Below are 13,504 nucleotides of genomic sequence, written 5' to 3' on the forward strand. Positions count from 1 at the left end.
CAACCCAGGCCCAGATCCACCTAACGTGGGATGAAATCGGTGATCACAGCTCAGTCCGCAGTGAAAAGGGCTGGACCAGGGAGGACTCTGCTGGCTCTCATTATTTTGTTGAATTTTTGCTGAAAAAGGTCCATTTCACACTGCAGTGACATGCGCCTAGGGCAGGGAAGCATGGAGTACTAACTCCAGCGGCTGAATGCAATTGTTGTGTCTGTACAGCACTGTGGCTGAGATACAGAGCTTACTAGTTTGAGGGATGCGAAACTCATCTCCCTGCACTGCATGGGATATACAGCCTAATATCTCCATGTGTTGTATGGGTGCCCCACCCTGTGCTATGCCTACCCAGGGTACCTCTGAACCTTTCCCTGGTACTGCCCATCTCCCAGTTCTCACCATTTTTCTGTTAAAGTTGGTGAAAGCCATTGCCATGGTTGCTGTGTTGCCTGCTGCCACTGGTGCCCCCATCCAAGGGAGCACTCTCAGTGTCCCAGAGGCTCCAGCTGACTAGTGACAAACAGCTGCTCTGCAGTCTGTGTCAATGCCCTCTTACAGGGCCAGAATCATGCAGGCAGTGCAGTCACACAGCTCAGCGTGACAGCAGGTCATGTGTTATTTTAACAAGTTTTTTGGCATTGTGAAGTCAGTAATGTTGTGTTATAACAGTAAAAAGGATTTACAACTCGGTAAGACTAGTAGGAGATGTTCACACCACCTACTTATGGCATGTAACTGGGGGCAGCTGCCCTACTTCACTGACTGTATTTACAGAGAACTTGGATTCTCCACTTTCGGTCCCCTGAATCACAGCAAAGCCAGATGGCTAGTAAGTAGAAAGTAAATGGTGTGAATTGTCTCTGAACTCTTCTCATGGTACCCTTACAGTTCCAAGTAGCAAAAATGCCTTCAAATGTTTATTTCTGAAATCAAGAAGCAGTCTAAGATTGCCAGTACAACTCAAACAAATAAATCACAGTCCTTCTGTCTTTACAGTTAGAACCCAGGCTCTCAACAATGGTTCCACTGTACTCTCTGAAGATGGGAAGAGATTATGAGATACGAGTCCGATCAAGACAACGTACCTCCGAAAAATTTGGGGAGTTCAGTGAAATCCTTTATGTATCTTTTTCTCAAACAGGCATTGAATTTGTTCATTGTGCTGAAGGTAAATAAGCGAAGTGCAGCAAAGTGTTTTTATAACCATGCTGTCTTTTTGTCTTTTTGGTATTGTTGTGGGGTTTTTTCTCCTTACAGTTGATGTTGTATGCTTGACTAGATTGATAATTCAGCCTACTACATGAAAATAATTTGGTGAGATTGAGAATGTACAAGTTCCATATACAAGTTCAGAAGTAAACTCATCAAGACTGTTTCACAGCTCATCAAAGAGCAAAAATACATATAGCTTTAAGAATCGGAAATAATAACTGCTCTTGAACATCTTATAGAGCCTAAAATAGAGTTAAATCTCATACTTAATCATCTAAAATGAGCACTACACTAGTGAAGAGAAGAGTTGTCACTTCTATTAAATTGTTATGCTCCTGGCTAAGTTTGTTATCAGAATGATGTGCTTTTCTAATCTGCTCGATACTATGAAGAGCAGTGAGTGTTCTTCTGATTCTTACTTCTGTCTTGTACTTGTTTTTAAGTGCTAGTAAAGACAGAAGAAACAGCCATTGAGCACCACATTTTTTTCTATTAAAAGAATGAGACAGTACCTTTTCCTAAAGCATTCTCAGGTCTGAGCTACTTATATATTATATTGTCTGTACTAAGATCTTAGTTATATTTAAAAACTCAGTCTGTTTTTGAAAGGAGTCTCAGTGGACTCACAAATGCAGTGTGGAAACTATTGAGACCAAAAGGGTACTTTTATTTCTACTTCACACAGAACTTTCACATTTAAGTAACCAAAAATTCTCCTGTCAGTTTTTACCACTTTGGAATCCTCAGGTCATGGAAGAGAAGGTTGAAATTAAAGATGCAACAGAGATGCAGATTCCTGCTAACATGTTTTTATTCTGTTGTTTCAGAAATTGAGTTTCCGTGGTTCTTAGTTGTTATCTTTGGAGCATGTGGGCTGGCCATAACAGTGATCTTAATCCTGCTGTCTAAACAACCAAGGTAGAGGGGTTTTATTTGTCAGATTTTATGTACTTGTAGCTTAAAAAAAAGGGTGCTTCAATTGCTTCAAATCTGGGGGACTAGAAACTATTTTGAGGATTGTTGTCCATTCTCATAAGCTACATGGACACTGGTTTATGTATGTACTGGGCCTTCAGCAGTGGGAATCTGATTATTTTGACAGCTCCTCTTCCTCTTGGATTGCAGATCATTTATTCTACAGTATTTGCATAGTTAATTTACTTAGGCTTTGAAGGGGATTGGTTTTTTAGTCCATTCAAATTTTGTAAATACTATTTTTACCCACATACTGTTCAAAAGTTTCACACAAATGTATTTGGTCTCTGTGGGTAGACTGCAGCTCCTATAAATAATAGGAATAAAATAAAACAAAGATGGGATTGTGTCATTTATAAAAATTATAAAGTTGTGTCATTTATAAAAATGAAACAATGACATATATGTAAAAATGACAAAATGGTCTCAAAGTGAATTCATCCCCTAATATGTGTGTTCAGGGGCAGTTTTTGGCAGAACGATTCAGCTTGGATGTTATAGTGCTGTCCTAGACTATGGAGCAACACCGTGCTCAAGCCCCAGTGCACACATGCATGTTGTCAGTGGTCTTGTATATACACTTTGAGAATGAGCACTGAGGTGTTTTGCACAAATCAGCATAAGGACAAGTCATTGAAATGAAAGCAATATGGTGCAGTTGGAGCAGCTCTAAAAAAATAATTTAGGCAAGCAGCCCTATGCTTTGGTAGAGCTTAATTTCAGGAAGCCACTCCCTGCAATAGCATCCCAGTCCCAGAGTTAAGAGCAAGGCTCCAGATACAATGCATGACAAAAGCAAAAGTGTCAGAATGGGTCAAGAACAACTCACACATGGGACCAGGAGCTCACTAAGGTCTGCACACTGAGCAAGGAATGGCTTGGTCACAGAAGATCCTGAGGGCTGAAGCATGACTCTGATTAGAGTTCATTAATAACTTCCATGCTAATCATGACTACTGGAGGAGGCTTTTCTCCACTGAGGACTCTTCATCTGGAAAGTTTTTCTGGACCTGTGGGCCTGTACCCTTTCCTTCAAACTGGTGCACCTGGTGGTGGGAGTGGCAATGTCTTCTGCAGAAGAGCAGGCTGCATAGATTTCCCACAATGCAAAATAGCTAGGCTCAGTTTCCTCCTGTATCTGAAAAGATACCAATTCATATTTTCCTCAACTCTGATCTCACTAGATCTGAACCAGGCTCCCTAGGACAGATGCCATTGGGTTAGGCCATATTCAGACTTAGGAGATGCAGGCTTGACTTATCACAGAATCACAGAATCATTAAAGTTGGAGAAGACCTATAAGATCATCAAGTCCAACAATTAACCCAGCACCACCATGCCCACTAGACCGTGTCCCGAAGTGCCATGTGTACATGTTTTTTGAACACCTCCAGAGATGGTGACTCCACCACTTCCCTGGGTAGCCTGTTCCAGTGCTTCACCACTCTCTCAGTAAAGAAATTGTTCCTAATATCCAGCCTAAACCTCCCCTGGCACAACTTGAGGCCATTTCCTCTTGTCCTATCACTAGTCACTTGGGAGAAGAGACCAACACCCACCTCTCTGCAACCCCCTTTCAGGCAGTTGTAGAGAGCGATGAGGTCTCCCCTCAGCCTCCTCTTCTCCAGACTGAACAACCCCAGCTCCCTCAGCTGCTCCTCATAAGACTTGTGCTCCAGACCCCTCAAAAACTTTGTTGCCCCTCTCTGGACACGCTCCAGCACCTCAATGTCCTTCTTGTAGTGAGGGGCCCAAAACTGAACACGGTATTTGAGGTGTGGCCTCACCTTATGCACTTATGCAAGGCTAATAAAGGAGGAGACCATACTTCTCCCTCCTGAATGATTTGTCCAGGCAGCAAGTGGTAAAATCCTTTGTTTCGTTAGAAGCAGTGCCCAATCCTGTCAAAATAGCTGATTTGTGTATTCAACTGTAAGTCTTAAACTGGTACCGAGAGTCCAGCCAGTGCACAGCTAACACAGCCCATCCAGGGCGTAGGTAGAAAATTACTGGATTTCTGGCTCTCATTGAGGCTTGCTGGGCAGAACTTTGAGGGTCTGCCAAAAACAAAAACAGGTGGGGAATTTGGGCCTGCCGTAGTTAAGCAGAAGGTGCCAAAATTTCTCTCTAGCAATCCTTAAGACTCCTCTGATACTCTCTGGACCTCACCAAGGTCACTAACAATGCAGCAAAACTAATATTTGGATTTGGATCTACCATTCCCACAGCTTACTTTCTAAAATAGGCAAGTAACCCAGTATAAGAGAATGTTGGAATTTTCCTTTTGGGAAATACAGTTTATCTGTTTGCAAAAGAAGCAGGGAGGTAAAATGGAGGAGATAGGCCTGACCTGCTACTGCTGGATTATTATTAATGGAAAATCAGCCTTCTATTCAGGCTTGGGGGGTTTTTTGTGTCCCCTCAAAGAATTAGAAATTCACTTTATGAACGTTTAGAATAATATGTATTTCCACAGTTTGCACATGCATAAGCAAGTTACTTGTCCTTTCTCTAAAAGGGTAAAACCCTGTCATTATTGTATATTTCTTGTTACGTTAGTAATTCAGAAAATGGAAGTGTCTTAGAGATGGCAAAATACTAGCCTAAATTTCTGCAGTTGTGTTTCTTTTTTATTTATTAGTTCTAAAGTAATTCACTCTTTCCACCAACTCCCTTTTTCTATTCCCCTATTTAAATTTATTAGGCTTATGCAACACTACTGTGTCCCTAAAAAAAAAAATTTTGGAAAAGTCACTCTGCACACTGAGGCTTGTATCAGGTTCCTATGAAAATTATGTAAAAAAGGAAACTATTGACAGATCTCTAGGAATTTATTCTCTTTCTGTAGAGCATTAAATTATCAAAGACTGGACTCCAAAATGGATTCCCACATAAATGTATGTGAGTTCAGTAAGGAAGGCTGCAGAAAACTTGGGGTTTTATTTGCAATCAGAGAAAAGAATCATTCTTTTCCTTAGGACTATTAGAAATTGAATCTTCAAACATTTCCGTTTTGAAGTGATTAAGTATAAATGCAATGTAAGTCTCTCTTCTTTCTAACTTATTCAAAAAGGACCACTGTCAATTAAAAGCCACCGTTTATTTTTTCCAGGTTAAAAATGCTGATTTTTCCTCCTGTGCCAGTTCCAAAGATTAAAGGGATTGACCCAGATCTCTTGAAGGTAATATTGTGCTCTAAAATCTACAGTGGGAATCATTGTAGTAGTAGCAGGTGACAACTGTTGTCCCAGGCAGAAAAATTTTGTAGGAAAAAATTATGACATGGGAGGAGTTGCCACAGAATTAGTTTTCATAAAATAATAAAAAAGCCCTTGCAATTATTACATCAGCTACAGTTACCTTTCCTTAAGTTAACATCATAAAAAGCACAGCCATTTTTATTATCTCCTTTATATATTCATTTTTTCTTGCTTTATAGAAAGGAAAGCTAGATGAAGTGAACTCCATCTTAGCCAGCCATGACAACTACAAGACACAGCTATACAATGATGACTTGTGGGTTGAGTTTATTGAGTTGGACATAGAAGACCCTGATGAAAAGAACAGAGTCTCAGATACTGACAGGCTCCTGAGTGAAGATCATCTGAAATCACACAGTTGCTTAGGAGCAAAGGATGATGATTCTGGACGGGCCAGTTGTTGTGAACCAGATATTCCAGAGACAGACTTCAGTGCAAGTGACACATGTGATGCCATTTCTGATATTGATCATTTCAAAAAGGTAACTGAAAAAGAAGAGGATCTCTTGTGCCTTGATAGAAAAGATAATGATGAGTCACTTCCAAGCCTTGCTGACACAGACACCCAACAGCTGCATACGAGTACACAGTCTGAAAATAGCCAGCCGTGGCCACCTTTTGCAAACAGCATTGACTCAGCTAGACCATCGGTCCATACCCAGCTAAGTAACCAGAATTCATTGACAAATACTGACTTTTACACGCAAGTGAGTGATATTACTCCAGCAGGCAGTGTTGTACTTTCACCAGGGCAGAAATCCAAGATGGGGAGAGCACAGTGTGAAGGCTGCACAGAGCAAAACTTCACCATGGACAACGCCTACTTCTGTGAGGCAGATGTGAAAAAATGTATTGCTGTGACCTCCCACGAAGAGGATGAGCCGCATGTTCAGGAGCAAAGCTGTAACGAGGACACTTACTTCACCACAGAGAGCCTTACCACTACCGGTGTCAATCTTGGAGCTTCAACAGCAGAAACCCCAAGTTCAGAGATGCCTGTCCCAGACTACACGTCTATTCATATCGTTCACTCTCCACAAGGCCTTGTGCTCAATGCAACTGCACTGCCTGTGCCAGACAAGGAATTCAACATGTCTTGTGGCTATGTGAGCACAGACCAGCTGAACAAAATCATGCCGTAGCTCTTCTTTGACTAGGTGTGTGCAGTATTTCACAGCAGAGAGTCACCTCAGGCTTGTATGCTGAAACCAAAATGAAGTCTAAAAGTTCCTTGTGATTCTTATAATTTTATCTGAAATGTTGCAACAGAAAATGTTCATCAAAATATTCCCATTGTGTTCTGTAAATATTATCTATGAATTTGTCTTGAGACTGTTTTACTAGCAGTGACTGTCTTGTTCTTGTGCTGTTGATTTTTGTGATACTAAACATTGGAATTACTAAGTTTAATGTACAGTAAATCATACATTTTGATAAAGCTCAAAATCAGGTGGTTTAAAGTCTAAGAATTTAGTAAAAACTGTGCTGTGGGCTGAGATCTTTATATCAGTAATTTGGAACTGAAGATATAGGTGAAAAAACAGAAGTAGCTTGAATAAATAACACATCTATTTTGATTTATAGAAATTAATAAAATATATTTTAATATTTTAGTCATAAAAACATAAACGTTTTCTATTACACTACACACTGTAGTTCAATTATGATAACCCATCTAAGGAATATAATCGCTGCAATCTTAAAAAGGAGTTTTCTGTTTTATGAAAGTTTTGTTCGCAGCCAAAAGAAAAAATAGATTTTTACAGAGCCATTTTATACCTCCAAAGAAACCTGTAGAGAAATTTTGAAATACTGTAGAAACTTAAAGTAACTGATTCTATTACTTTCTTATGGTAGCTAATATAGAAATATACATTCAATTTAAAGTTTTGTAGAAAAAATATAGAAAATATTTGGGCAAATTTTTCTGTTCTTCATCAGATCCTGGTTAATGCTAATAATATACTTCTTTATAAGCAAAATTTTGTTGACCACAGTATTAAACAGTGTGCAATTATACTTTCACTCAAAATTTTTGAGACGCATGAATAAGCTCTGGTGACTTAGCAGCATAATCTCTTCACATTTGACCAACTTCTGAAGTCCTCCTACAGCCAAAGGTATCACTACATTTATTAGTTTGTGCCACATGAAGTCTTGATTAAAAAAATAAAATAAGGACTTCAGGAGTTAGCCAGCAGTTCATTTTTAAGCTATAACAGGATTAAAAGACTTCAGTGAAACAAGGGAATTGAATACAGTATTCTTCAAAAGCGTTTTTTGTTTTTGCAGCCTAACAGCATCTCCTCTGACAGCGTTAGGCAGACTTTCAGAAGGAAAGGACAGAAAACTGAAACTCAGTGGGGAAGCTCTCTTTGTTCTTACATATATTAAGAACTTGACCGAGCTTTGCAATGAACTATTATTGCTTCAGAAGTTACCTTCCTAGGACATAGTTTCATCATAGCAGGGTTCTTCTTAGAAAGTAAATAGGGGCGTTCATTTCTTTTCTCTGACCTGGACAGAAGTGTATGAAGTGCAGCGAATGCAGGTCTTGCTCATGATGTCTCCCGCTGAACTCACTGATGCTCTCTTTGTGACCAAGGGCTACAGGACTGGGCCCAACTATTGGGTGTGATTTTTAAGTTTAGCACGTACTTTATGGTAAATGTGCATTAGATATTCTGCTAATTTGCTGCTATATTTTTCTAACAGCTACATTATTTAGTTTCATATAAAATTTCATAGATGATAGACACTAATGCAAGTAATGCCTATGTGTGTGTTTGGAAGAAGTTTCTTACTCTGTTTCTATTGCCAAAAATAGTTAAATACCTCAATCAAACTCAGAATGTCATTTTGGTACTTTACTGGTCACACAAGCCATTATATGCCGGTCAGAAGATGTGTCTTTCAGTTTCTATTTAACTTGCCTTATGTCAGTGTTTTGTTTGTTTTTCTCAAAGTTTAATAAATGTATTGTCTTTGATCTGTCCTGACACAATGTGTTTTATTGCAGATAATTAATTTTTTATGGAAAATAGAGATTTTATTAGGAGAAATCAAGTATGTCTCACTGAATAAAGTAGAATGCAGCTTTCCTTAGAAGCAATGCCTAATGAGATCAGTGTTTTCATTGATTGATATGTATATAGTCAAAAATAGAAGCACAAACCTAAATTCATAGATGGAGATAGGACATGCTGTGCCTGGAACTGGCCAAGACATGTGTACTAATTTAGCAGACCAGTTTACCTTTGGCTGGAACAGCCTGTGGTTGCAAATAAATAAGCTACACTAGTTCAAGATTTATGCCTACAGCTGAATCCACAAATCAGATATTCTGACAAACCTCCATAGTTACTTGTAGTGATAGTTAAAACCTAGCATTATATGAACTCTGAAATGTCAGATAGTCTGTCTCTATGGAAAATGCCGTACCTTTAATGTCTCCCAGTGTGTAACTTAGTACTGTACTACTGCCTATCTTCTCTCTCTAGAGCTAGGGAGGGAGCTGTTGGAGGAATCCAGCTAGACAAGGGTGAGCCCTTTCCTCCCAGGGGACTCAGGGTGTGATTCAGTTCCTCTACACAGACGTCCAGTGACGTTTAAGGTATGTAATCGGGCTTCCAGGTGCTGGTCCAGAAAAGCATAGGTCTTGTGTTGATTCTGTCTTATCTAAAAGCTTGAATGATGGCAGATGCCCATGTTTTGGCAGTTGAATTGATCCCCAGTGGGAAAAAACAGCTGACCAGATATAGGTGTCTGCTTTAGGTGAGCTGATGAGGGCTCTCTGCTCTTCAGACTAGAATGGGAGCATGGACATCTTGCTCACATTCAGACTCTAAATATCTTTGTTAATTAAGGTGTCTTGATGTTGATGTGGATTTCACTTTAGCTGAACCGTTGGACAAGGTAAGCCAGAGAGGGGCATTGATGTTTTCTTAGGGGTTTATACTGTCTGTAGAAACAACTTCGTGTGTAGAACTCAATGCAAATGAACTATCACAATGAATAAATATGCTTGCTTATACTAAGCTTCAGAAGGCTTATGCCTTTTATAAGACTCTAAAAAGACCCAAGCTCCAGTGGGAGTTGGAGGATTCACAGCTGGACTTTAAGATCACCACTGCCATGTGGGGTACTCCAGCTCCCACTACTCTCACCTGTGCCAGTTCCAGTACTCTCTGCCAGTGCCCTTCCATGAGCTGATCCAATTTTCTAAAACCTGAGAAAATCATGAAAGCGAAGTATCAGAAGTTACCTTCTGTTGATTAATGAGTTAAACAGATTGAGCAAAGTCCCAGATGAGCACCAGGGAAGAAAGGCAGGGCCACATGGCCAAGAGCAGAGGGAGGAACTAGAGGGATCTTCCCAGGAAACAGCTCCCTCATGCAGCTCACTCATGCAGACAAGAAACAAGAGGAATACACAGCTCCCCTGTGTTTTCAAGGACATAGTATAATGACCTCTTCTGGTGGTAACTATCAGCTAGGTCAGCTTAAAGGGACTGTGAAAAGCCTGCTTGAGCTCCTTCCCATCTCAACCAGCAGTGCAGCTCAAGTAATCACATGCCTAATGACTGCAGTCTGTGTACAGTTCACATGTGGGTGTTTAGAAGAGAAATCCAAGTGTCAGACTTGTGGTTGTCTCTGAACTTTACATTTTATACTGGCAATCTGCTGTTTTCCTACAGAACACGGCAACCTATTATTTCAAGATATGATGCACTTGCCAGATACAGAAAAGCTTATATCACATGGTTGCAAAGCAACCTGTTTATTTACTTTCACCTTTTCTTTGAAGTAGGGGAAAATATTTCTGTGCTGTACAGAAAGAGCCTCTGAACCATAATTTTTTATCTTCTCTCTTATTGACATTGAGAAATAATGCTACATATTGTCCCACTGTGAGACATATGAGTCAATGTAAAAGTGATAGAATTCTTTCTTTTAGAAATGCCAAATAAAATTGTACTTTCCAAGTTTAATCAATGGCTAAAAATGTACAAGGTGAAAAGAAATAGACATCATAGATAGACACGGTAAGCAAGGAGTATTTTGGTGGTAAACCCAGTAACTTTCACTACATTGAAGCTTTTGGCTTGTAAACTGGCCGCACTTGTTTCCATTCTTGGAATGACATTTTACTCATATATTGTCTGGCAGAGGCTAGTCTATATGAATGTCTGTGTTTGGAAACCTTGTCGGTTCTCAAAAGCAAGGAGGACTCAAGTTGCTGTGCTGGCTGCCTTTTGGTGTCATCAAGCACACCTTGGTTTGGAAGAGTTTGGGTTTGAGCCTCTTCTCCATCAAAGACAATGTGGATTTCCAAGGCTTCAAGTTACTGTACAAGAGACTGAAACAGCACCATCTAGACCAGTTTCCATTAAGATAAGAAATAATTTTGTCAAACATAATCACTTATGCTTCTATTCTTTACTACTTGAGTTGAAATATTTTTCCTGACATGATACAGGAGGTGAGATCAGCAGATTATGAGAGCTGTTCACTCTTTCTGAATCAAAATTAACAGTATCAAAGGTATGTTTTGTATTTCAAAATAGTAGGAGTATTAAAGAAGCTGTGAGTGTTCTATCGACTTGCCATGTTTTTAGAAATGCTTCAAGTTAATGATGGCAATCTATGTTGGGAGCACTCTAGTAGTCATTCACAGCTTAGTATACACAACTACGTATGCATCAGCACAGCTCTAAGAATGGGAAAAAATGCTCCGATTCAAAGAGAAACGTAAAACCGTGTGACATGTAGCCGCAGGCAACCTTTTTTTGCTGCGCTGAGATGTGCTATTTCAGGGGCTCATTATCAGACACCCTACAAAAAGGAGTGCTTGACTCAGATTGCCTGATTTGAGAGAAAGGGAGAAAAAGTTTAGAGCATGTTGTTACTTCTATTAAAGGAGCAATGCAAGCTGGGGGGGGGGCGGGGAGGAAAAGAGGTAAACACTACAGAGTATTACTTTTTCATTACACTTTTAGTTCCAATTCAGAATATCCTAGTTCACCAAGATGGTGGAATTGGTAAGAATTTAACCAGCTTTTATAGCCTATTGACTTTGAGGAGATACCAGTGGATGTACTTCTCTCTTGGAACTCCCTCTCTTTAAATGTCATTTTACAGTACAAATTATTCTTTCTGACTAATCATTATTAATTGCACATGCACTCAGTGTTTTAACCACCACAGAAACCATGCCCTCAGGCCACACAGGAGCAAGATGTAGCCCAAATCCATTTCCATGATTTGGATATTACTTAAACACTATGGCATAACTGTATTGAGCAAGCATTTCCTCACCTTCACTAATCAGGGCTATTAGAGAGAGTAGGCAACATTCAGAAACAGATGGAAGAGAAAAGAAACAGTAACAGTGGTGTTTCAGAACCGGGTGCAGTGGAGCCGCCGCCAAGAGTCAGCAAGGCACGGGGTAATTAGCTGTAGGTGGAGCTGTAGGAATGGTGTGGATGACAACAGCTGTAGTCAGTAGTTTTAATGAAAAGCAGATGCAGCTATTAAAATCAATGCATCTAGTAAATTGACATGAATGTTTGACAGGTTTAATTGTTTTTGCTACAGGTGTTGGCATTTCTTTTGCATAATAGGAACTTCTTTATCTTAATATATGAAATTTAGCTGACCAATGATACTTTAGCTTCCTGAAATTAGTCTGAGAAAGGAGGATCCTTCCACATCATGTTGCAAATTGTGAGAGAACATAGCTGAAACTCCCCTTCTCCAAACTGGAAGGAATAAAAGTCTGCAGAAGTCTTAGTGGGAGTATAAGCAAAGTTGAAGAGCTGACAACTTTCTGTAGCTTCCCATCACAGATGCTAAAAATGATGCTTCCTCTACAGTTCTTGGTCTGCTTTTGAGCTCATGCTGAGGGAAATAAAATCTGTTCCATAAGAGACACCTGAAGCCTAGGCATGCCAGGAAACTGATTCCTCACATTTTTTTCTTCAGTAGTAAAATTAACAGAACATATATTTTACATATTTTTTCACTTGCATATGAAACTTTATGGTACTATACCAGAAAGACATAAAGCATAGAACCATACAGTGTGGAGTAACTTTCTCACTAAGAAAGAAGTTACATCTTCTGATCTATCTCACAGCAGCTATTTGTGTAGCACATAGAGTGCTACAATCTTGAGTTACAAACAAAGGAAATACCAACCTTGGCCTTGGGAATGGAAAACTTCTTCAGGAACTAATTCTGTAAGCCAACTAAATGTACTTTCCTTGGAAGAGAAGGTGAAAGCTTGGAAAGTTACCAAAGACAACACGATTCCTAGCAAAACTGAGCTACCAAATGAGTGGGTCCAACCCTTCTTCAACAGCTGTCTGAGCCACCGTATGCTTGTTACCCAGAAATGTTATGATCATTATGAGCATCCTGTCCTCCATCTGTGGCCTAGCTGTGTGGGATTCCTTAAGCTACATTTTTACCTATGTGTTAGAATTCTTTCCTTGTCATGGCATATTTTTGATGGAATCAGAAAGATTTGCTAGTGCCTTGAAATGCCATGAAAACTTTTAAGTGACATTTCCTGAGCCAAACTACTGACGGAAGAATGTGCAACTCCGGGCAAAGACCTGTGTCAACTGCAATTAGATTTGTAAACCTACAGTATTTAAAAATGCAAAATTTTACTCAAGTGTAGTTCATACAATTTGTAGTGGTAGTCGGACCATGAGAACAGACTGGCCAGTGAATGACCTATTGTATAAAAAGCTCTAAGGACACAAAGTCTCTTGCTTTTATAATGTAAACAATGGCAAAGTTGTGTCACTTTCTTCAGAATGTTATTAGTATTAATTAGCTGATTTCTACCAATCACCTATCAATCAGTTATAACAACCTTCTGAATTTACTTGATTGAGGAATGTATTAAATGACTATTTAGAAGAAAAATGCATGCTTTTAGCCTGGCACTGATAGTTGAGCACTGTCACAAACAGAAATACAAGAAAATAGAAGCATATGTGTCTTTACGACTTGTCTTCCTGCTTCCATAGTGTAGTAAATGACGCTTTA

At 39.5% G+C, this 13,504-nt stretch overlaps 1 protein-coding gene across 1 annotated transcript in view; it reads left to right on the plus strand.

Moving 5' to 3' along the window:
- Nucleotides 1-8,433, plus strand: part of GHR (growth hormone receptor) — a 127,210-nt gene extending 118,777 nt beyond the window's left edge. The window contains exons 8-11 of the mRNA XM_059834431.1: nucleotides 994-1,165; nucleotides 2,037-2,127; nucleotides 5,297-5,366; nucleotides 5,624-8,433. Coding sequence (XP_059690414.1) covers nucleotides 994-1,165; nucleotides 2,037-2,127; nucleotides 5,297-5,366; nucleotides 5,624-6,586 — 1,296 coding nt within the window. The 3' untranslated portion in view covers nucleotides 6,587-8,433. The remainder of the gene's footprint in view (nucleotides 1-993; nucleotides 1,166-2,036; nucleotides 2,128-5,296; nucleotides 5,367-5,623) is intronic.
- The last annotated feature ends 5,071 nt before the right edge of the window (nucleotides 8,434-13,504 follow it).

The sequence above is a fragment of the Gavia stellata genome, chromosome Z (assembly GCF_030936135.1).
Source record: "Gavia stellata isolate bGavSte3 chromosome Z, bGavSte3.hap2, whole genome shotgun sequence".
NCBI lineage: Eukaryota > Metazoa > Chordata > Aves > Gaviiformes > Gaviidae > Gavia > Gavia stellata.